This window comes from Pogoniulus pusillus, chromosome 12 (assembly GCF_015220805.1).
Source record: "Pogoniulus pusillus isolate bPogPus1 chromosome 12, bPogPus1.pri, whole genome shotgun sequence".
Classification (NCBI taxonomy): domain Eukaryota; kingdom Metazoa; phylum Chordata; class Aves; order Piciformes; family Lybiidae; genus Pogoniulus; species Pogoniulus pusillus.
In genome coordinates this window covers 33081137-33095737 of record NC_087275.1, presented here as the reverse complement: position 1 = coordinate 33095737, position 14601 = coordinate 33081137, and the positions used below count along the sequence as shown (strand labels likewise).

The window sequence follows — 14601 nt, the reverse complement described above, 5'->3', positions numbered from 1 at the left end:
GAGGGGAGATTGGAACTGGATGTTAGGAAAAGGTTGTTGAGAGTGAGGGTGGTGAGAGACTGGCACAGGTTTCCCAGGGAGGCTGTGGCTGCTCCCTCCCTGGAGGTGTTCAGGGCCAGGTTGGATGAGGCCTTGAGCAACCTGTTCTGGTGGGAGGTGTCCCTGCCTATGGCAGGGGGTTGGACTGGATGATCTTTGAGGTGCCTTCCAACCTAAACCATTCTGTGGCTGCCACCCAGTTGTCCCTGACACTTCCTAAGAAACTGAATGCCCAAATGCATGCACTTGGCTTTGGGGGGTGCTGTATGCTCTGCGGTGCCCCGAGAGGAGACAGGAGTGTGCAGGCACCTGTGCCCTGCAGCAGCCGAGCCTCGCTGACTCGGACCCTCGGCATCTTCTCCTTCTTCCTAGCACTGAGCATCGCTCCCATGAGACGGCTGGAGGGAAGGTGGGCCCAGGCTGGGGACGTCGCGGAAGAGGCTCCCAGTGCGAGCTGCGGACTTGCCCGAGGAGCGGCTCCCGCCGCACAGCAGCCCCCGGAGCCTGCCGGGCCCTGCAGCGCCTCCCCGCGGCGGCCGCCGGGCGCCGCCCCCGCCCCCGCCCCGCCGCCGTGCCGGGCGGGAGGCTGGCGGCTCGCTCCTCCTCGCGGCCGCGGGATTCCTCTCTCCGGGTTTTCGAGCCCCCCCTTCACACCCGCCGCCGGAGCGGGACGGCGAGCGAGAGCCAGCCAGGCGGCGCGGATGCGCCCCGGCTCCCCCGGCGGCAGCAGCGGCGGCAGCGGCTGCTCGGCGGTGCGGCGGCCGCTCCGCAGCCCGGGAGCCCCGCGCAGGGAGGGAGCGAGGCGATGAGCCGCCCGCCGGCGGCCGCCCGCGAGTGACGGCGGCGGGGCAAGGAGCGGCGGAACGAACAACAACAGGAGGGCAGCGAACGCCGCCAGTGCCCGCGGGAGCCCGGGAGAGCCCCGGTCGAGGGCTCGGCCATGCCCTTCGCCAAGCGGACCGTGGAGCCGCAGCGGCTGTGCCGGCGGCAGCCCGCCGCCTCCGTGCTGGAGGAGGGCTGGGGAGTGGAGCCGCCGCCGCTGCGGGACGCGCCGCCGGAGGAGCCGGGGACGGCGGGCGAGGGTGCGGAGGCAGCCGGCAGCGGGGAGAGGGAATCGGCGGCGGTGCTGATGGTGCTGGACCTCTGCTCGGTCAGCAACGTGGCCTTGTCACGGATCCTCCGGCAGCTTTCCGACGTGGCCCGGCACGCCTGCACCCTCTTCCAGGAGGTCGAGGCTGACATCCAGGGCACCCATCGCCGCGTCCGGGCGCTCCACGGCCGCATCGCCGGGCTGCAGGGAGCTGTGCGCGGCCTCGACCCCAAGCAGGAGGCAGTGCGTAAGTACCGCGGGATGGGGCGTACCGCAACTCGGGCCGGCGCGGGGCTCCCGGCGGGGGAAGCCACCCCCACCCCCCTCGGCATGCCGCCTTTCAAAGTTCGGGGCCGGAGCCGGTGCGAAGGGAGCCCGGGCGGCGGGGTGGGGAGGGCCGTGCCGCGGGCGGGTCGGGTCGGTGGGTGCCGCTGGGCGCCGCGGCGATGCCGGCGGGAGGGATGATGTCAGTGGTTTGTGCCTTACGTAAGGAGCTGGCTGGGCTCTCGGGGCGCATCCTCTGCAGCCACGGCTTTGGCCGCCAAACGTCTGCCAGTGGTGCTCCGAGGGGCTGGTGGGGCTGGTCCCCCGGCCCCGGGCATCGTAGCATTGTATGCCTTTGCCAGCCTCGCCCCCCTTGCCGGACGGATTTGTCTTCCCCTTCAATGCGCCTCTGACTTCCCGATAGCATTTTTTTAAGCTCTTAAGTAGAAATAATAAAGCTCCGTTGTTGTCAGCCAACTTTCGGGGCTGCAAAGCGAGGGAGCTCGGTTAATGACTTCTTAAAGAACGGCCCCGAAGAACGGGAGTGGGGGGCGAGAGCGGAGGGAGGGAAAAGATGAAGGCGGTGCGCGACTCGTGCTGGCGGCGAGGTCTCGAATGCTGCTTCTCCAGCAGACACGGAGAGCGGTGCTGACAGGCTGGGCAGCCCTCGCCGCTGCCGCGGTGTGCTGGCTGCGGCTGGCGCTCCCGGCGCTGCCGCGGTTGTGTGCTCTCTCACGGCTGCGGACGCCTCCCGGGGTGCTCTTTGCAAAGCCAGGGCAGCGGGTTGCGAGTCTGGAGCAGCGAAGATTGCTGCCTGCCTTTTGATGTCTCCGTGAGGAAAAAGCGAAGTCGCTTCAAAGGGGGCATTTGGCTTGCTGTGTGCTTTCTGCTGCTCCCCTCTAAATCCCCAGTGCCTCCGGGGATACAGCGAGGCGAGTTTACCCCGAGCGTGCCCTCTGCTAGGTGTTTCTGATGAATGCGCTATTTAAAAGGCCGTGCTCCGTGTTTCCTTCCCCCCCGCTTTGCAATGGTGTGGCATGTAAGCAGCCCTCCAGGATCAGCGAAGCTGTGCCGGTGGGCAGAATCAAGCCGTAACTATTCAGCGGTATTTAAACTACACCGTCGGCAGCTGCGGAGCGGCTTCGCTGGTGATACATTAATATACATCAGCTGTAGATCAGACCGGGGGAGGCTCTCTGTGGTTTCGGGACGAGTGTGTAATCAGAGCAGAGCGCTGGGGCTGTGATTGGGAGCCGTGGTGAGAGGGAGGCTTGGCCGACGCAGTGAGGAAATGAAACTTCTCCTATCGCGTTCTCATCTGCGAGTCTCTGGAGCTGAGTAACTGCGGGTTATGTAGTGGTGTAAGTGAGAGCAGGGCTTAGCCGTTCTAATGCGCAAGGCTTTTTCCCTCCTGGATTGTGCAAGTGCAGCTTGTTTGCAGCGCTCGGTGCAAACCCGTGCAATTACAGCACAATTATGTCATCCGCTTAATTAGAGTCTGGCTTTCCCCCTCGGCTGGCGGGCGCGGGATCCGCTGCTCTGCTGCTGTGCCTTCTGCTCTCGCTTAAGTCCTCCTCTCTTCAGGAAGGCAGAGACTTGCGGTCGCGATCATCCCCGTGCCTCCCTTCTCGCCTCCCCTTCCCTGCCTGCGGTGCGATCCGCGGCTCGGTGCCGCTGCTGGGGCTGCGGATGTCCCTGGCTTGGCCGGCCCAGGACCGCTGCACAACGCAGGGCTCTGCCGCTGCCTGTCCTGCGGTAGGTGTGTGCCTTGCCTCTGGCCGCACAGCTGCTCACAGGCACTTGGCCCAGTCCTCCTCGCTTCTCCCGTGCAGTGCCGTGTGCCACATGTGCTTCAAGGGTGCAGGTCCCCACGCCGAGCTAAGGTGCAGGGCAGTCTGCTGCGTCCTGTGCTTCTCATCCACAGTGTTGGTCCAGAGCAGTGCTACATCTGACCGTCTCAAAGGGAACCTGGGGCTGAACTGCACTGTTCTGCACGTCTCCTCACACCCCCAAACCCATGCACACCCGCAGAAACACCCCCCTCTGCTCTCCAGAATGCTCAGTGTTCCCAAGGGATGGTTGGAAGTGCCTGGCAGGAGGCTGCCCATCCTCGCTGGAGTGTGTAATGACAGGGTGCCTTCTCCTTCACAGTATCACAGTATCATCAGGGTTGGAAGAGACCTCACAGATCATCGATCCAACCCTTTACCACAGAGCTCAAGGCTAGACCATGGCACCAAGTGCCACGTCCAACCTTGCCTTGAACAGCTCCAGGGACAGCGACTCCACCACCTCCTTGCTGGGCTGACACCTCCTCCTTCCTTACTGCGTTCAGCAGGACTATGCTGATGTTTGTTTTAGGCGTGAAGTGCCTACACAATTCACTCCTGTGGTAGTACACTCAAGTCACTGCACCCAGTTGTGAACACTTTGCCATTGGAATGGGCTGCCCAGGGAGGTGGTGGAGTGGCCATGCCTGGAGGTGTTGAAGCCAAGCCTGGCTGGGGCACTTAGTGCCATGGTCTGGTTGGTTGGGCAGGGCTGGGGGATAGGTTGGGCTGGGGGAGCTTGGAGCTCTCTGCCAGCCTGCTTGGTTCTATGATTCTGTAGTCACAGGTCTGCCCAAGACCTTAACCAGCAGCGCATTAAGGCATGCTGACAGCAGGTGTGGGAATGCTGAGCTGCCTTCTGTGCCCTCTTTACTTGAGGTGCAGTGCAAGTGACACATCTAAGACTAACTGGAGGCTGGAGGCTTGGACTTGCAGCACAGAGAACAAGCTGGTGACAGGCATGCAGTCACTGCATCCAAGCCATGGCTGTGGGGGTCACGTCGAATTTGTGCGCCAGGAGTCGAGGTGCTGAGCTGCTTGGTGCTGAGCTGCTTGGTGCTGTGTTAGTGCTCTGACCATGTCTTTTGAGTGCTGAGTTTAAAACTGCTGGGCTGTCTTGCCACAGTGAGGCATTCTTGATGTTTTAACATCAAGCACAGCATAGTGATTTGAGAATAATGCTACCAGACGTGCCCTAGATACTGAGCTGTGGCACTGGAAGGCCTTTTTCTGCATGCTTCATAAGCCAGCTGGATCTTGAGATTCATCTGTGGAGGCACAGCCTGGCTGAGGAAGAGGAATAAAGGGCTGAGAGCACCTCAGGAGCTGCTGGAACCAGTGGTTATGGAGGGGCTTCCCTGTCCCTTGCCCAGAATGCAGTTCCTCGGTGGCGGCAGAGATGATGCCAAAGGGCAGGGCAGCAGCAAAGGAGGTCTCTTGGAAGTAGCACGTCTCATGACTCCCCATGATAGTGCTCTGCTTGTTGCTGTACTCAAGTGAAGCATCTTTGTGGAGCTCAGGGAAGAGTTTACAGAGAGCAGAAATGAGCTCTCACTGGCATTTTCCCCAGTAACATTCCTCACTACCACTGCTGTTTCCAGCAGCCCTTCATGTTCTCAGCAGTGTTGCCTGTGAAGTGGTGGGGCCAGAGTGGCTGAGAGCAGGCAGGCAGAGAGGGAGCTGGGGGTGCTGGCAGAGAGGAGCTGCAGAGGAGGTAGCAGAGTGCCCAGGTGGGCAGCAGAGCCAATGGCATCCTGGGCTGGCTCAGGAGCAGTGTGGGCAGCAGGACAAGGGAGGTTCTTGTGCCCACCCCTGTGCTCAGCACTGCTCAGGCCACCCCTTGAGTGGCTTAAACTCCTCTTCTGAGCTGCTGGTGAGGGGTTTACCTGTGTGGTGCTCTCTGGGGCTTGCCCCTGCTCAGAAAGCATGGCAGACCTTGCTGGGCCCAGGGGAGGACTGACTCTGGGCAGCTGTAAGCAGGTCATCTTCAAAAACTCAAGGTCTGCCTTCCCAGCTGCTGTTTGTGCTTTCATCTTTGTTCTCAGCCTCTGGCCAGCCAGCATCTTGCAAATCTGAATCCTTTCCCACCCTCTGACTGGGAGTGAAACAAGGGTGAGAAATGCTTTCCTGCTCAGCTCCTGAACTAACTGCTTTGCCCTTCTGCCACTCCAAGCACTTCACTGCTTTTCATCATCCGCAGCTCCAGGGGCTGCTTCTCAAGCAGAACCGTGTGGGAAGGACAGGAGCCTTGTCAGGCTGGCTCAGGCTTAGAGCTTGCTGGGTGCCAGCAGGAGAGCCGAGCGCTGGGATCCTGCCCCGTGTGGCTGTCAGCTGCTCCATTCTCTCGGCGATGCAGAAGAGTGCAGGAGCAGTGCTGGGTTTGTGTGCAGACCTGGGGGCCTCTCTTGTTGCAAGAGGGATGTGGAGGTGCTGGAAGGTGTCCAGAGAAGGGCCCTGAGGGTGAGCAGAGGGCTGGAGCTGCTCTGCTGTGAGGAGAGACTGAGGGAGTTGAGGCTATGCAGGCTGGAGGGGAGGATGCTCCCAGGTGGTCTTATTGTGACCTTCCAGGATCTGAAGTGGGCTATAAGAAAGCTGGGGAGGGACTTTTGAGGGTGTGAGGGAGTGTCAGGAGTGGGGGGAATGGAGCAAAGCTGGAGGTGGGGAGAGTGAGGCTGGAGGTGAGGAGGAAGTTGTTGAGCAGGAGAGTGGTGAGAGCCTGGCAGGGGTTGCCCAGGGAGGTGGTTGAGGCCCCATGGCTGGAGGTGTTTGAGGCCAGGCTGGCTGAGGCTGTGTGCAGCCTGCTCTAGGGTAGGGTGTCCCTGGGCATGGCAGGGGTTGGCACTGCCTGATCCTTGTGCTCCCTTCCAGCCCTGACTGCTTCTGTGATTCTCTTTTCTGGTTCCTTTGTGTAGCCCTCTGTAATGCAGCCCTTGAAGCACTTAAGGGCTCAGTGTGCCACAGTCAAAGGCTTCCAGCACTCTACTTTCTCATTTGTAGGCTCCAGTTCCAGTGCCCTGAGCCAGTGGGAAGACTTGCAGAGAAGTCAGACCTCAGCTGCCTTTAGCAGGCTGCTGGTCAGATGGAGTGTGCCTGGGTCAAAACCCCATCCCTGGAGGTGTTTGAGGCCAGGCTGGCTGAGGCTGTATGCAGCCTGCTCTAGGGCAGGGTGTCCCTGGGCATGGCAGGGGGCTGGCACTGCCTGATCCTTGTGCTCCCTTCCAGCCCTGCCTGGTTCAGTGATTGTGTTGTTTGAAAAGGTGGTTCCTGAGTTGAGGGCACCCCAGGGGATATTGTACCCTTCCCAAGCCAGTGATGCCAACCCCCTTGCTTTGTGAGTAACTGGCAGTGCCCAGGCAGCAGGTTCTGAAAGCTTTAGTTAACGAGGTCCTCTTGGCAACCTGGCATCCCAGGGAATTCCACACGTTCCAGCCTTGCTTTTTCTATTCTTCTTTTGTGTTTTTGGAAAGCACCAATCTGTTCCCGGCAGCCAAGCTGCCCAGAGGCTGTGTGCTTCGCCTGCTGCACCTTCCCTGCTCCACCTCCCCCTGCTGGGTGCCTGCAGGCAGCGAGCCAGCTGCTTGGGACCTGGGCTCTTCAGAGCTCCCCTTCTCATGGTCAGCTCCCCTGCAAGCCTCTCTGCTTCTCCTGAAGTGTCAGCACTGAGATTAAAAAGGCAGCTGTGAATGGGGTCTGTATTGTTTTAGGCTCCACATAGATGTGTTCTGCTTGGGATCAGTGCCGGACCTGGGCCTGTTCAGTGTCATTATGATGATCTGCAGCAGGGCATTGAGTGCAGCAGCAGTGAGCTTGCAGGTGGCACCAAGCTAGGAGCAGCTGTGGAGCTGCTGGAGGGTAGCAGAGCCCTGCAGAGGGACCTGGCCAGGCTGCATGGGTGGGCAGAGGCCATGGGATGAGACTGACCAAGGCCAAGGGCAGGGTTCTGCACTTTGGCCACAACAACCCCCAGCAGCACTGCAGGCTGGGGCCAGAGTGGCTGAGAGCAGGCAGGCAGAGAGGGAGCTGGGGGTGGTGGGAGAGAGGAGCTGCAGAGGAGGCAGCAGTGCCCAGGTGGGCAGCAGAGCCAATGGCATCCTGGGCTGGCTCAGGAGCAGTGTGGGCAGCAGGACAAGGGAGGTTCTTGTGCCCACCCCTGTGCTCAGCACTGCTCAGGCCACCCCTGCAGTGCTGTGTCCAGCTCTGGGCTCCTCCATTGCAGAGAGCTGCTGAGGTGCTGGAAGGTGTTTGGAGCAGGGCAGCAAGGCTGGGGAGGGGCCTGGAGCACAGCCCTGTGAGGAGAGGCTGAGGGAGCTGGGGGGGTGCAGCCTGCAGCAGAGGAGGCTCAGGGCAGAGCTCATTGCTGCCTGCAGCTGCCTGCAGGGAGGCTGTAGCCAGATGGGGTTGGGCTCTGCTGCCAGGCAGCCAGCAGCAGAAGAAGGGGACAGAGGCTGAAGCTGTGGCAGGACAGGTCTGGGCTGGATGTTGTTAGGAAGTTGTTGTCAGAGAGAGTGATTGGCACTGGAATGGGCTGCCCAGGGAGGTGGTGGAGTGGCCGTGGCTGGAGGTGTTGCAGGCAAGCCTGGCTGGGGCACTGAGTGCCATGGTCTGGTTGGTTGGGCAGGGCTGGGTGCTAGGCTGGGCTGGGGGAGCTTGGAGCTCTCTGCCAGCCTGCTTGGCTCTGTCATTCTCGAAGTGAGTTCCTGGGAAGTGCCTGCGTAGTTTCACTTTTGCTTTTAGTTTCTTTGGTTGGGCTTTGTTGAGGGTTTGCTGGTTTTGATGTTGTTTGGGCTGGGGTTTGGGTTTGCTTTCTGTTTGCTTGGTGTGGGTTGGGTTTTGGGGTTTTTTTTTGGGGGTGTTTTTTGCTGTTTGTTGTTGTTTTTATGCACTGCAGGCTCTGCTCTTTGGGTGTGGAGCTCTGCAGGGAAATGTTTAATCAATTGTTAAGTTTTCTCTTTGCCTTCTGCCACATTCCTACCCTTTTTACAAACTATTGGAGGCAGTGCAGAGGAGGCCACCAAGATGCTGAGAGGGCTGCAGCAGCTCTGCTCTGAGGCCAGGCTGAGAGAGTTGGGGCTGTGCAGGCTGGAGAGGAGAAGGCTTGGAGGAGAGCTTGGAGTGGCCTTGCAGGGTCTGAAGGGGGCTGCAGGGGGGCTGGGGAGGGACTAGTGACAAGGTCTGGGAATGAGAGGAGGAGGAGGAGGAGGAGGAGGAGGAGGAGGAGGAGGAATGGGTTTGAAGTGTGAGAGGGGAGATTGGAACTGGATGTTAGGAAAAGGTTGTTGAGAGTGAGGGTGGTGAGACACTGGCACAGGTTGTCAAAGATCACATTGGGTGATTCTGTGCTCCACAACCTCCCTGGAGGTGTTCAGGACCAGGCTGGATGAGGCCTTGAGCAACCTGTTCTAGTGGCATCAGGGGGTTGGAACTGGCTGAACTTTGAGGTCCCTTCCAGCCTGAACCGTTCTGTGATCCTTTATGCTGGACCCAGAGCTCAGCAGTTAATGCCTCTCCTCCTCTTTGACTCAGTGTGCTGAAGTCTCACCTGTGACTAATTGGGATCTAGATGTTGTAATGCTTCCATCCCAGGACACAGCTCTGTCTTAAGGCTGTGCCAGGCTGTGTCTTGGTGAGCATCCTTGCAGAAGTCTTCAGGGCAGCTGTGTAAGCCCTTGAGGTGGAAAGAAGGAAGATGCCAGTATAGGTTGGGTTGATGATGTTGTGCTTTATCACAGTGTCACAAAGTCCTGCGGGGTTTAAAGTGCAGTTTTCACTCCATGGATTTTCTGTTGCACTGAGGCACAGGTGCAGGCCTCCAGGGGTTGGCTGTGTCTGCATCAAGGTGTCTTAGATACTGCTCTACAGCTCCCTGCAGGGACAGAGCTGTGCCTGTGCTGAGGGCTGGCATCAGACCCTGGCATCACTGCAACACCAAACCCAGGTCTGACCTGTGGAGATCAGGCTGGTTTGAGGAAGGCAGTTGGCTTTTGGCACAGGGCAGAAAGGAGCTACCTTGGCACTTGCCTGGGTCCCTCACAGCCAAGGAGTGTCTGAGGGAGCTGGGGGTGTGCAGGCTGGGGAAGAGGAGGCTGAGGGCAGAGCTCATTGCTGTCTGCAGCTGCCTGCAGGGAGGTTGGAGCGAGGAGGAGGCAGCCTCTGCTGGTTGGTGCCAAGGGACAGGAGCAGAGCAAATGGTTCCAAGCTGCCCCAGGGGAGGCTCAGGCTGGGTGCTGGGAAATCTTTCTGCACTGGAAGCGCTCTGAAAGCTTGGAGTGGTCTGCCCAGGGCAGTGCTGGAGTGCCCAGCCCTGGGGTGGTGGTTTACTGCTGAGCCTGCAGTGCTGGGTGGAAGGTTGGGAGGGTTGGCAGAAAGGAGCAGCCGCAAAGAGCAGGAGGCCAAAGCTCCCTGCCTTCCCTTTGCCTGGGTCAGGACAGCAAGGCGTCAGAGGAGGGAAAACCTGCTCCTGTAAGGACCCCATCCCCACCGTACCCTGGCTGCAGCAGCACTGGCCACAGAGATTCCTTATCTCTGCTTACAGCCCCGCAACAGAAGACCTTTTACCGCGGAACAGGAGCGTTCGGGCTTGAGAGGCTTCTTTTGTCATCCCTTTAGCAGGGGATAGGAAGTCATAGGATGGAGTTTGCCAGGAGGCGTCGGCAGGGATGCAGTGCTTGTGCAAAGCAGACTCTGGTCTCTTTGCAGTGCAGGCAGAGGGTAAACTCCTTTGTCCTGCCAAGGTCATAGGATCAGGCAGGCTGGAGGAGAGCTCCAAGCTCCCCCAGCCCAGCCTAGCCCCCAGCCCTGCCCAGCCAACCAGACCATGGCACTAAGTGCCCCAGCCAGGCTCGGCTGCAACACCTCCAGGCACAGCCACTCCACCACCTCCCTGGGCAACCCATTCCAGTGCCAATCACTCTCTCTGCCAACAGCCTCCTCCTGACATCCAGCAAAGTGAGGCTCTGAGTGCCCAGTGCTCAGGTAGGCTCCCCAGCCCTTGCCAGGCCCAGCCTGGGAGCAGATGGCTGGCAGGCAGAAGTGCTTTTCCTCTGAAGCCATTCTGTTGCCAGACCCCTTGTGCTTGGTCTGCCATTGGTAGTGTGTGCAAGGCCTTTGCTGTTCTCCCCTTTGCATTCATCCCGTGGCTAGAGCTCAGTGGGACAGGTTTGGGTTGTTTTGCACTAGATGGAGAGCCTTCCAGGCAAAAGGGCTTTACACCCAGGAGCACTGCACGCTGGAGTCCCACCTCTGTATCACCTCATGGTCATCAGTGGAGCTTCATACTCAGCAGCCAAGCAAAGGCTTTTCAGGGCCTTTAGTAGAAGTCCTGGTGGGAACTGCTTAAGTCTTTTAAGACCAACGAAGTCTCCTTTACACTGCAGAGGAAAAGTAGGACCAGGCCTGTAAACAACTCACACTTGCCATGGACCCGATGGCTTTAACAGAAGTGCTTCCCACAGCCCCTTTAAAACTCCCTGTTTCTGTTTAAGAGCCTTTATAATTTCATGGCTGTGTTCCTGCAGAAGCCTAAGTTGAGCGTCGCAGTGCAATAATCGATTAGTTCCCTTGCTGAGAGGGGAGAGAGCTGGAGATGAGGATGTAAGCAGGCTCTGATGACTGCCCGAGGGCACGGGGAGGTCATTCACCTGTGCATTCTCATGCTAAAGAGATGCTCCTTTCCCATTAGGGAAGGCGAAGGGGCTGGAATGTTCCGGGCAGGCTTCTCAGGTGTCCTTGGGCTGGAGGGAGGCATGGGGGAAGCCAGCAGAACGCTCAGCTGCGCAGTCAGGGCTTGCTGACACTCCTGAGGTGTGCTGTGGCCTCCTAGGGAGCAGAAGGAAAAGCTTTTACCCTGTGAGGGTGCCAGAGCCCTGGGGCAGGCTGCCCAGAGAGCTGGCAACGCTACAGGCTGGGGCCAGAGTGGCTGAGAGCAGGCAGGCAGAGAGGGAGCTGGGGGTGGTGGGAGAGAGGAGCTGCAGAGGAGGCAGCAGTGCCCAGGTGGGCAGCAGAGCCAATGGCATCCTGGGCTGGCTCAGGAGCAGTGTGGGCAGCAGGACAAGGGAGGTTCTTGTGCCCACCCCTGTGCTCAGCACTGCTCAGGCCACCCCTGGAGTGCTGTGTCCAGTTCTGGGCTCCTCCATTGCAGAGAGATGTTGAGGTGCTGGAAGGTGTTTGGAGCAGGGCAGCAAGGCTGGGGAGGGGCCTGGAGCACAGCCCTGTGAGGAGAGGCTGAGGGAGCTGGGGGGGTGCAGCCTGCAGCAGAGGAGGCTCAGGGCAGAGCTCATTGCTGCCTGCAGCTGCCTGCAGGGAGGCTGTAGCCAGGTGGGGTTGGGCTCTGCTGCCAGGCAGCCTCCAACACACTTCCTCCACACGCAGGCAGATGTGGACCCAAGTCAAGCAGAGGTCCCCATGGGATCTCTTCAGAGCAGTGCTGCCATGCCCAAAGTGGGGGTGAAACCAGAGCTGCCTGATGTGGGTAATGCATGGGCAAAGCTTCCTTGCAGGGCTGTGTGGCCTGAGTCAGAGAGCTGGCACTTTGGAAAGCTGCTCTTGCCCATCGCCGGGCATCTCCCTCTAATCAGAGGCTGACATCAGAGTCTGGATTGGAACTACTCGAGCTGTGAGGCTGTGAAGAGCAGCAGCTCTCTGTTACCCAGAGTGTGTGCTGGGGGAAGGCTTTTTCCCCCCCTTCCTCCTTCCACTGCCTTTGATGTGTTAGCATCAAGCGGAGGGAGTCTGTGCTTCAGTCCTAATTGCTTCTCCTCTTTGAATTTATATACCAATATGTGAGTAGCTGCAAAGGGAGATAGCAGAATTTGTGAGGAGTTCAAAAAGGCAGGGCTTAGAGCATGATTAAAATAAAAGATAGCACGCAGGGTGTGCTGGCTGGAGCTGAGATCTCTCCCTCCGATCCTCTGCACTTCCATTCTCATTACACCTCCCTGCTCCTAGTGCCAGGCTCCGCTTAGCCGCTGCCTGCTGGCAGGGCAGATCTGCTGGCCAGACAGACCCCCCGCTCCTTTCTGAACTGCAGGCTCAAGCCGGACACTCTATTCGCAGTCCTTCTTGGCGGAGGGCAGGAGGAAAGCCGTAGCGATGGGGAGCTCATTAAGCCTGCGGTTTAACTGCGCCCGGAGCCGAGCGCTTGAAGTGCTGCTGGAGTCGGGAGCGCTGCGTGGCACTGCCGTGTGCAGTCCCAGCGCAGTGACCTCCCCCCCCCTCTCTTTTGTGTTTCTTTAGCAGGCTGACTGTAATTCTTACAAAGCCCTCGTGGGTTCCCCTCTCTTTCCAGCTGCCAGGGCAGTTGGGGCTTTGAACTGCAGCCACTCCAGGCTGAGTGCCTGAGGAGGTTTGGAGGAGCTGTGGGGCGGGAGCCTTGGTGCTATAAATACGCATGGCTTGTCCGGCTGCCCCCGGCCCGGCTCTGTCAGCCTGGCAGCGTCTGGAGGCACCTCTGAGCTGGCCTGGCTGCAGGGTGAGCTGTGGGCACAGGTGCTAGCTGCTTCTCCTTGGAGGCGTGGGGGAGGGCTGCCGAGTGAGGGCACTTTGGGGGCTGCAGTGCACAGAGTCAGGAATTGCTCTGCGTGTGCCCGCCCCGGAGTGCTTTGAGGGCAAAACTGGGCTCAGCTTTCATGGAGTCACAGACCTCCAGGCTCCCCCAGCCCACCCTGGTGCCCAGCTGGTTAGCCTCAAGCCGGCAGGGTGCCCTGTCTCAGCCTGGTTCCTGACTGAAACAAGCGTTAAAGGAATAGGCTGCACCAAGAGGAGTGTGGCCAGGAGGGCACTTTGTAACCTGGTAGTTCTTGTGGGAACCTACCTGAGATTTCCTCCCGCCTCTGTACAGCCTTCTGCCTGCTGGGAGTGCCAGCTGGGAGTGCCACGGGAGCCCTGCTCCCTGGGAGCCCGGTGCCAGCGCGGTGCTGGGCACTGGGAGGTGGCTCTGCAGCGCTCACTGCCAGCCCGAGGGGCCTGGTTCCATACTGACCAGAGGGCTCTCTGCTCTCCTGCAGCCCTTCTCCTTCCTGCTTTCCTGTGCCATTTATAGCAAGTGAGCTGTGCCTCCCACCTCCCCTTCTCCCCTTCCCTGCCAGGCTGCTCAGCAGCTGTGGGCATGCAGGGTGGCTGATGCTTGTCTTCTGCTCTCTCTTTGAAACCTAGCTGCATCCCAAGGGAATGGTTTGGAGCAGGGGGATAGTGGAGCTGAGCAAGAAGCTGTTGAGTGTGAGGGTGCTGAGAGCCTGGCCCAGGCTGCCCAGGGAGGCTGTGGCTGCCTCCTTGCTGGGCCAGGCTGGCTGAGGCCCTGAGCAGCTGAGTGTGGCTGAGAGGTGTCCCTGGGCACGGTGGGGAGGTTGCAGCAGAGCTCTGAGCTCCCCTCCAGTCTAAGCCATTCCACACTGCACACTGCTTGTCCCCTGCACTCTCCTAAAGGCTCTGCAGCCCTGATAAAGGGACAGCAGCACTCCTAAGGAGGTAGTCTGCTGCCAGGGGTGGTAAGCCTCAGGTCTACCCAGGCACAGCAAGGAACTGCCTCCTCAAGACACTGCTTGTGATTCTCTCTTCCAACCTGAGCTGTGCTGTGACTCTGTGAAGAGGAGAGAATCCTTCTGCTGGTCCTCAGCTGCCCTCCTCTGCTTCACTCTCCGTTTGTGCTGAAGAAACACTGAAGTCAGGGCAGTGATCCTCCCACGAGGCTGCTGTGGCTGTGCAGTGGGGAGCTGGCTGGAAAGGGAAAAGCACAGAGTGCACATTGTCCTGGGAGGAGCTGTGAGCAGAGCAGGAGGACATCCATGCCTGGTTGCATGAGTCCCTTAAGGCTTGTGAATGTCCCAGTGTGAGGCAGGTCCCAGCAGGGGCTCTGCAGGGCACTCTCAGCTCTGTGGAACGGTGCCGTCCCTTTCCTCCTCCTCACAGGTGACAGCACAGAAGCAGGCAGGCTGAGCTGGGCTGTGTGGTGAAAGGTGCTTGTGCAGGTACCCCCTGCCACAGACCTGCCTTGTGAAGGATGAGCACTTTGCAAGGCTGAGACCCTGCTACGTCAAGAGTGCTTCTGTCCTGCGTGGGCAAACGCTTCCAGGGGCCATGTGGTTCTTCCTGGCAAAGGCAGGACCCCGGAGTGGACTTCTGCAGCCCTCCTAGAGAGAGTGATTGGCACTGGAATGGGCTGCCCAGGGAGGTGGTGGAGTGGCCGTGGCTGGAGGTGTTGCAGCCAAGCCTGGCTGGGGCACTGAGTGCCATGGTCTGGTTGGTTGGGCAGGGCTGGGTGCTAGGCTGGGCTGGGTGAGCCTGGAGCTCTCTGCCAGCCTGCCTGGTTCCATGACTGCAGCTCTTGCCTTGTGAGAGCTAACCTTAGGCTGGGCTGACTTTGCGGTTGCCAATCCATCTGCAGAG

General features: G+C 59.6%; 1 protein-coding gene across 2 annotated transcripts in view; it reads left to right on the top strand.

Moving 5' to 3' along the window:
- Window positions 1-833: 833 nt before the first annotated feature.
- The window catches only part of NHS (NHS actin remodeling regulator), a 170932-nt gene continuing 157164 nt past the window's right edge, over window positions 834-14601 (top strand). For both annotated transcript variants that reach the window (XM_064152082.1, XM_064152081.1), the window contains exon 1: window positions 834-1376. In XM_064152082.1, the coding sequence (XP_064008152.1) occupies window positions 980-1376 (397 nt within the window). In that variant the 5' untranslated portion in view covers window positions 834-979. The remainder of the gene's footprint in view (window positions 1377-14601) is intronic.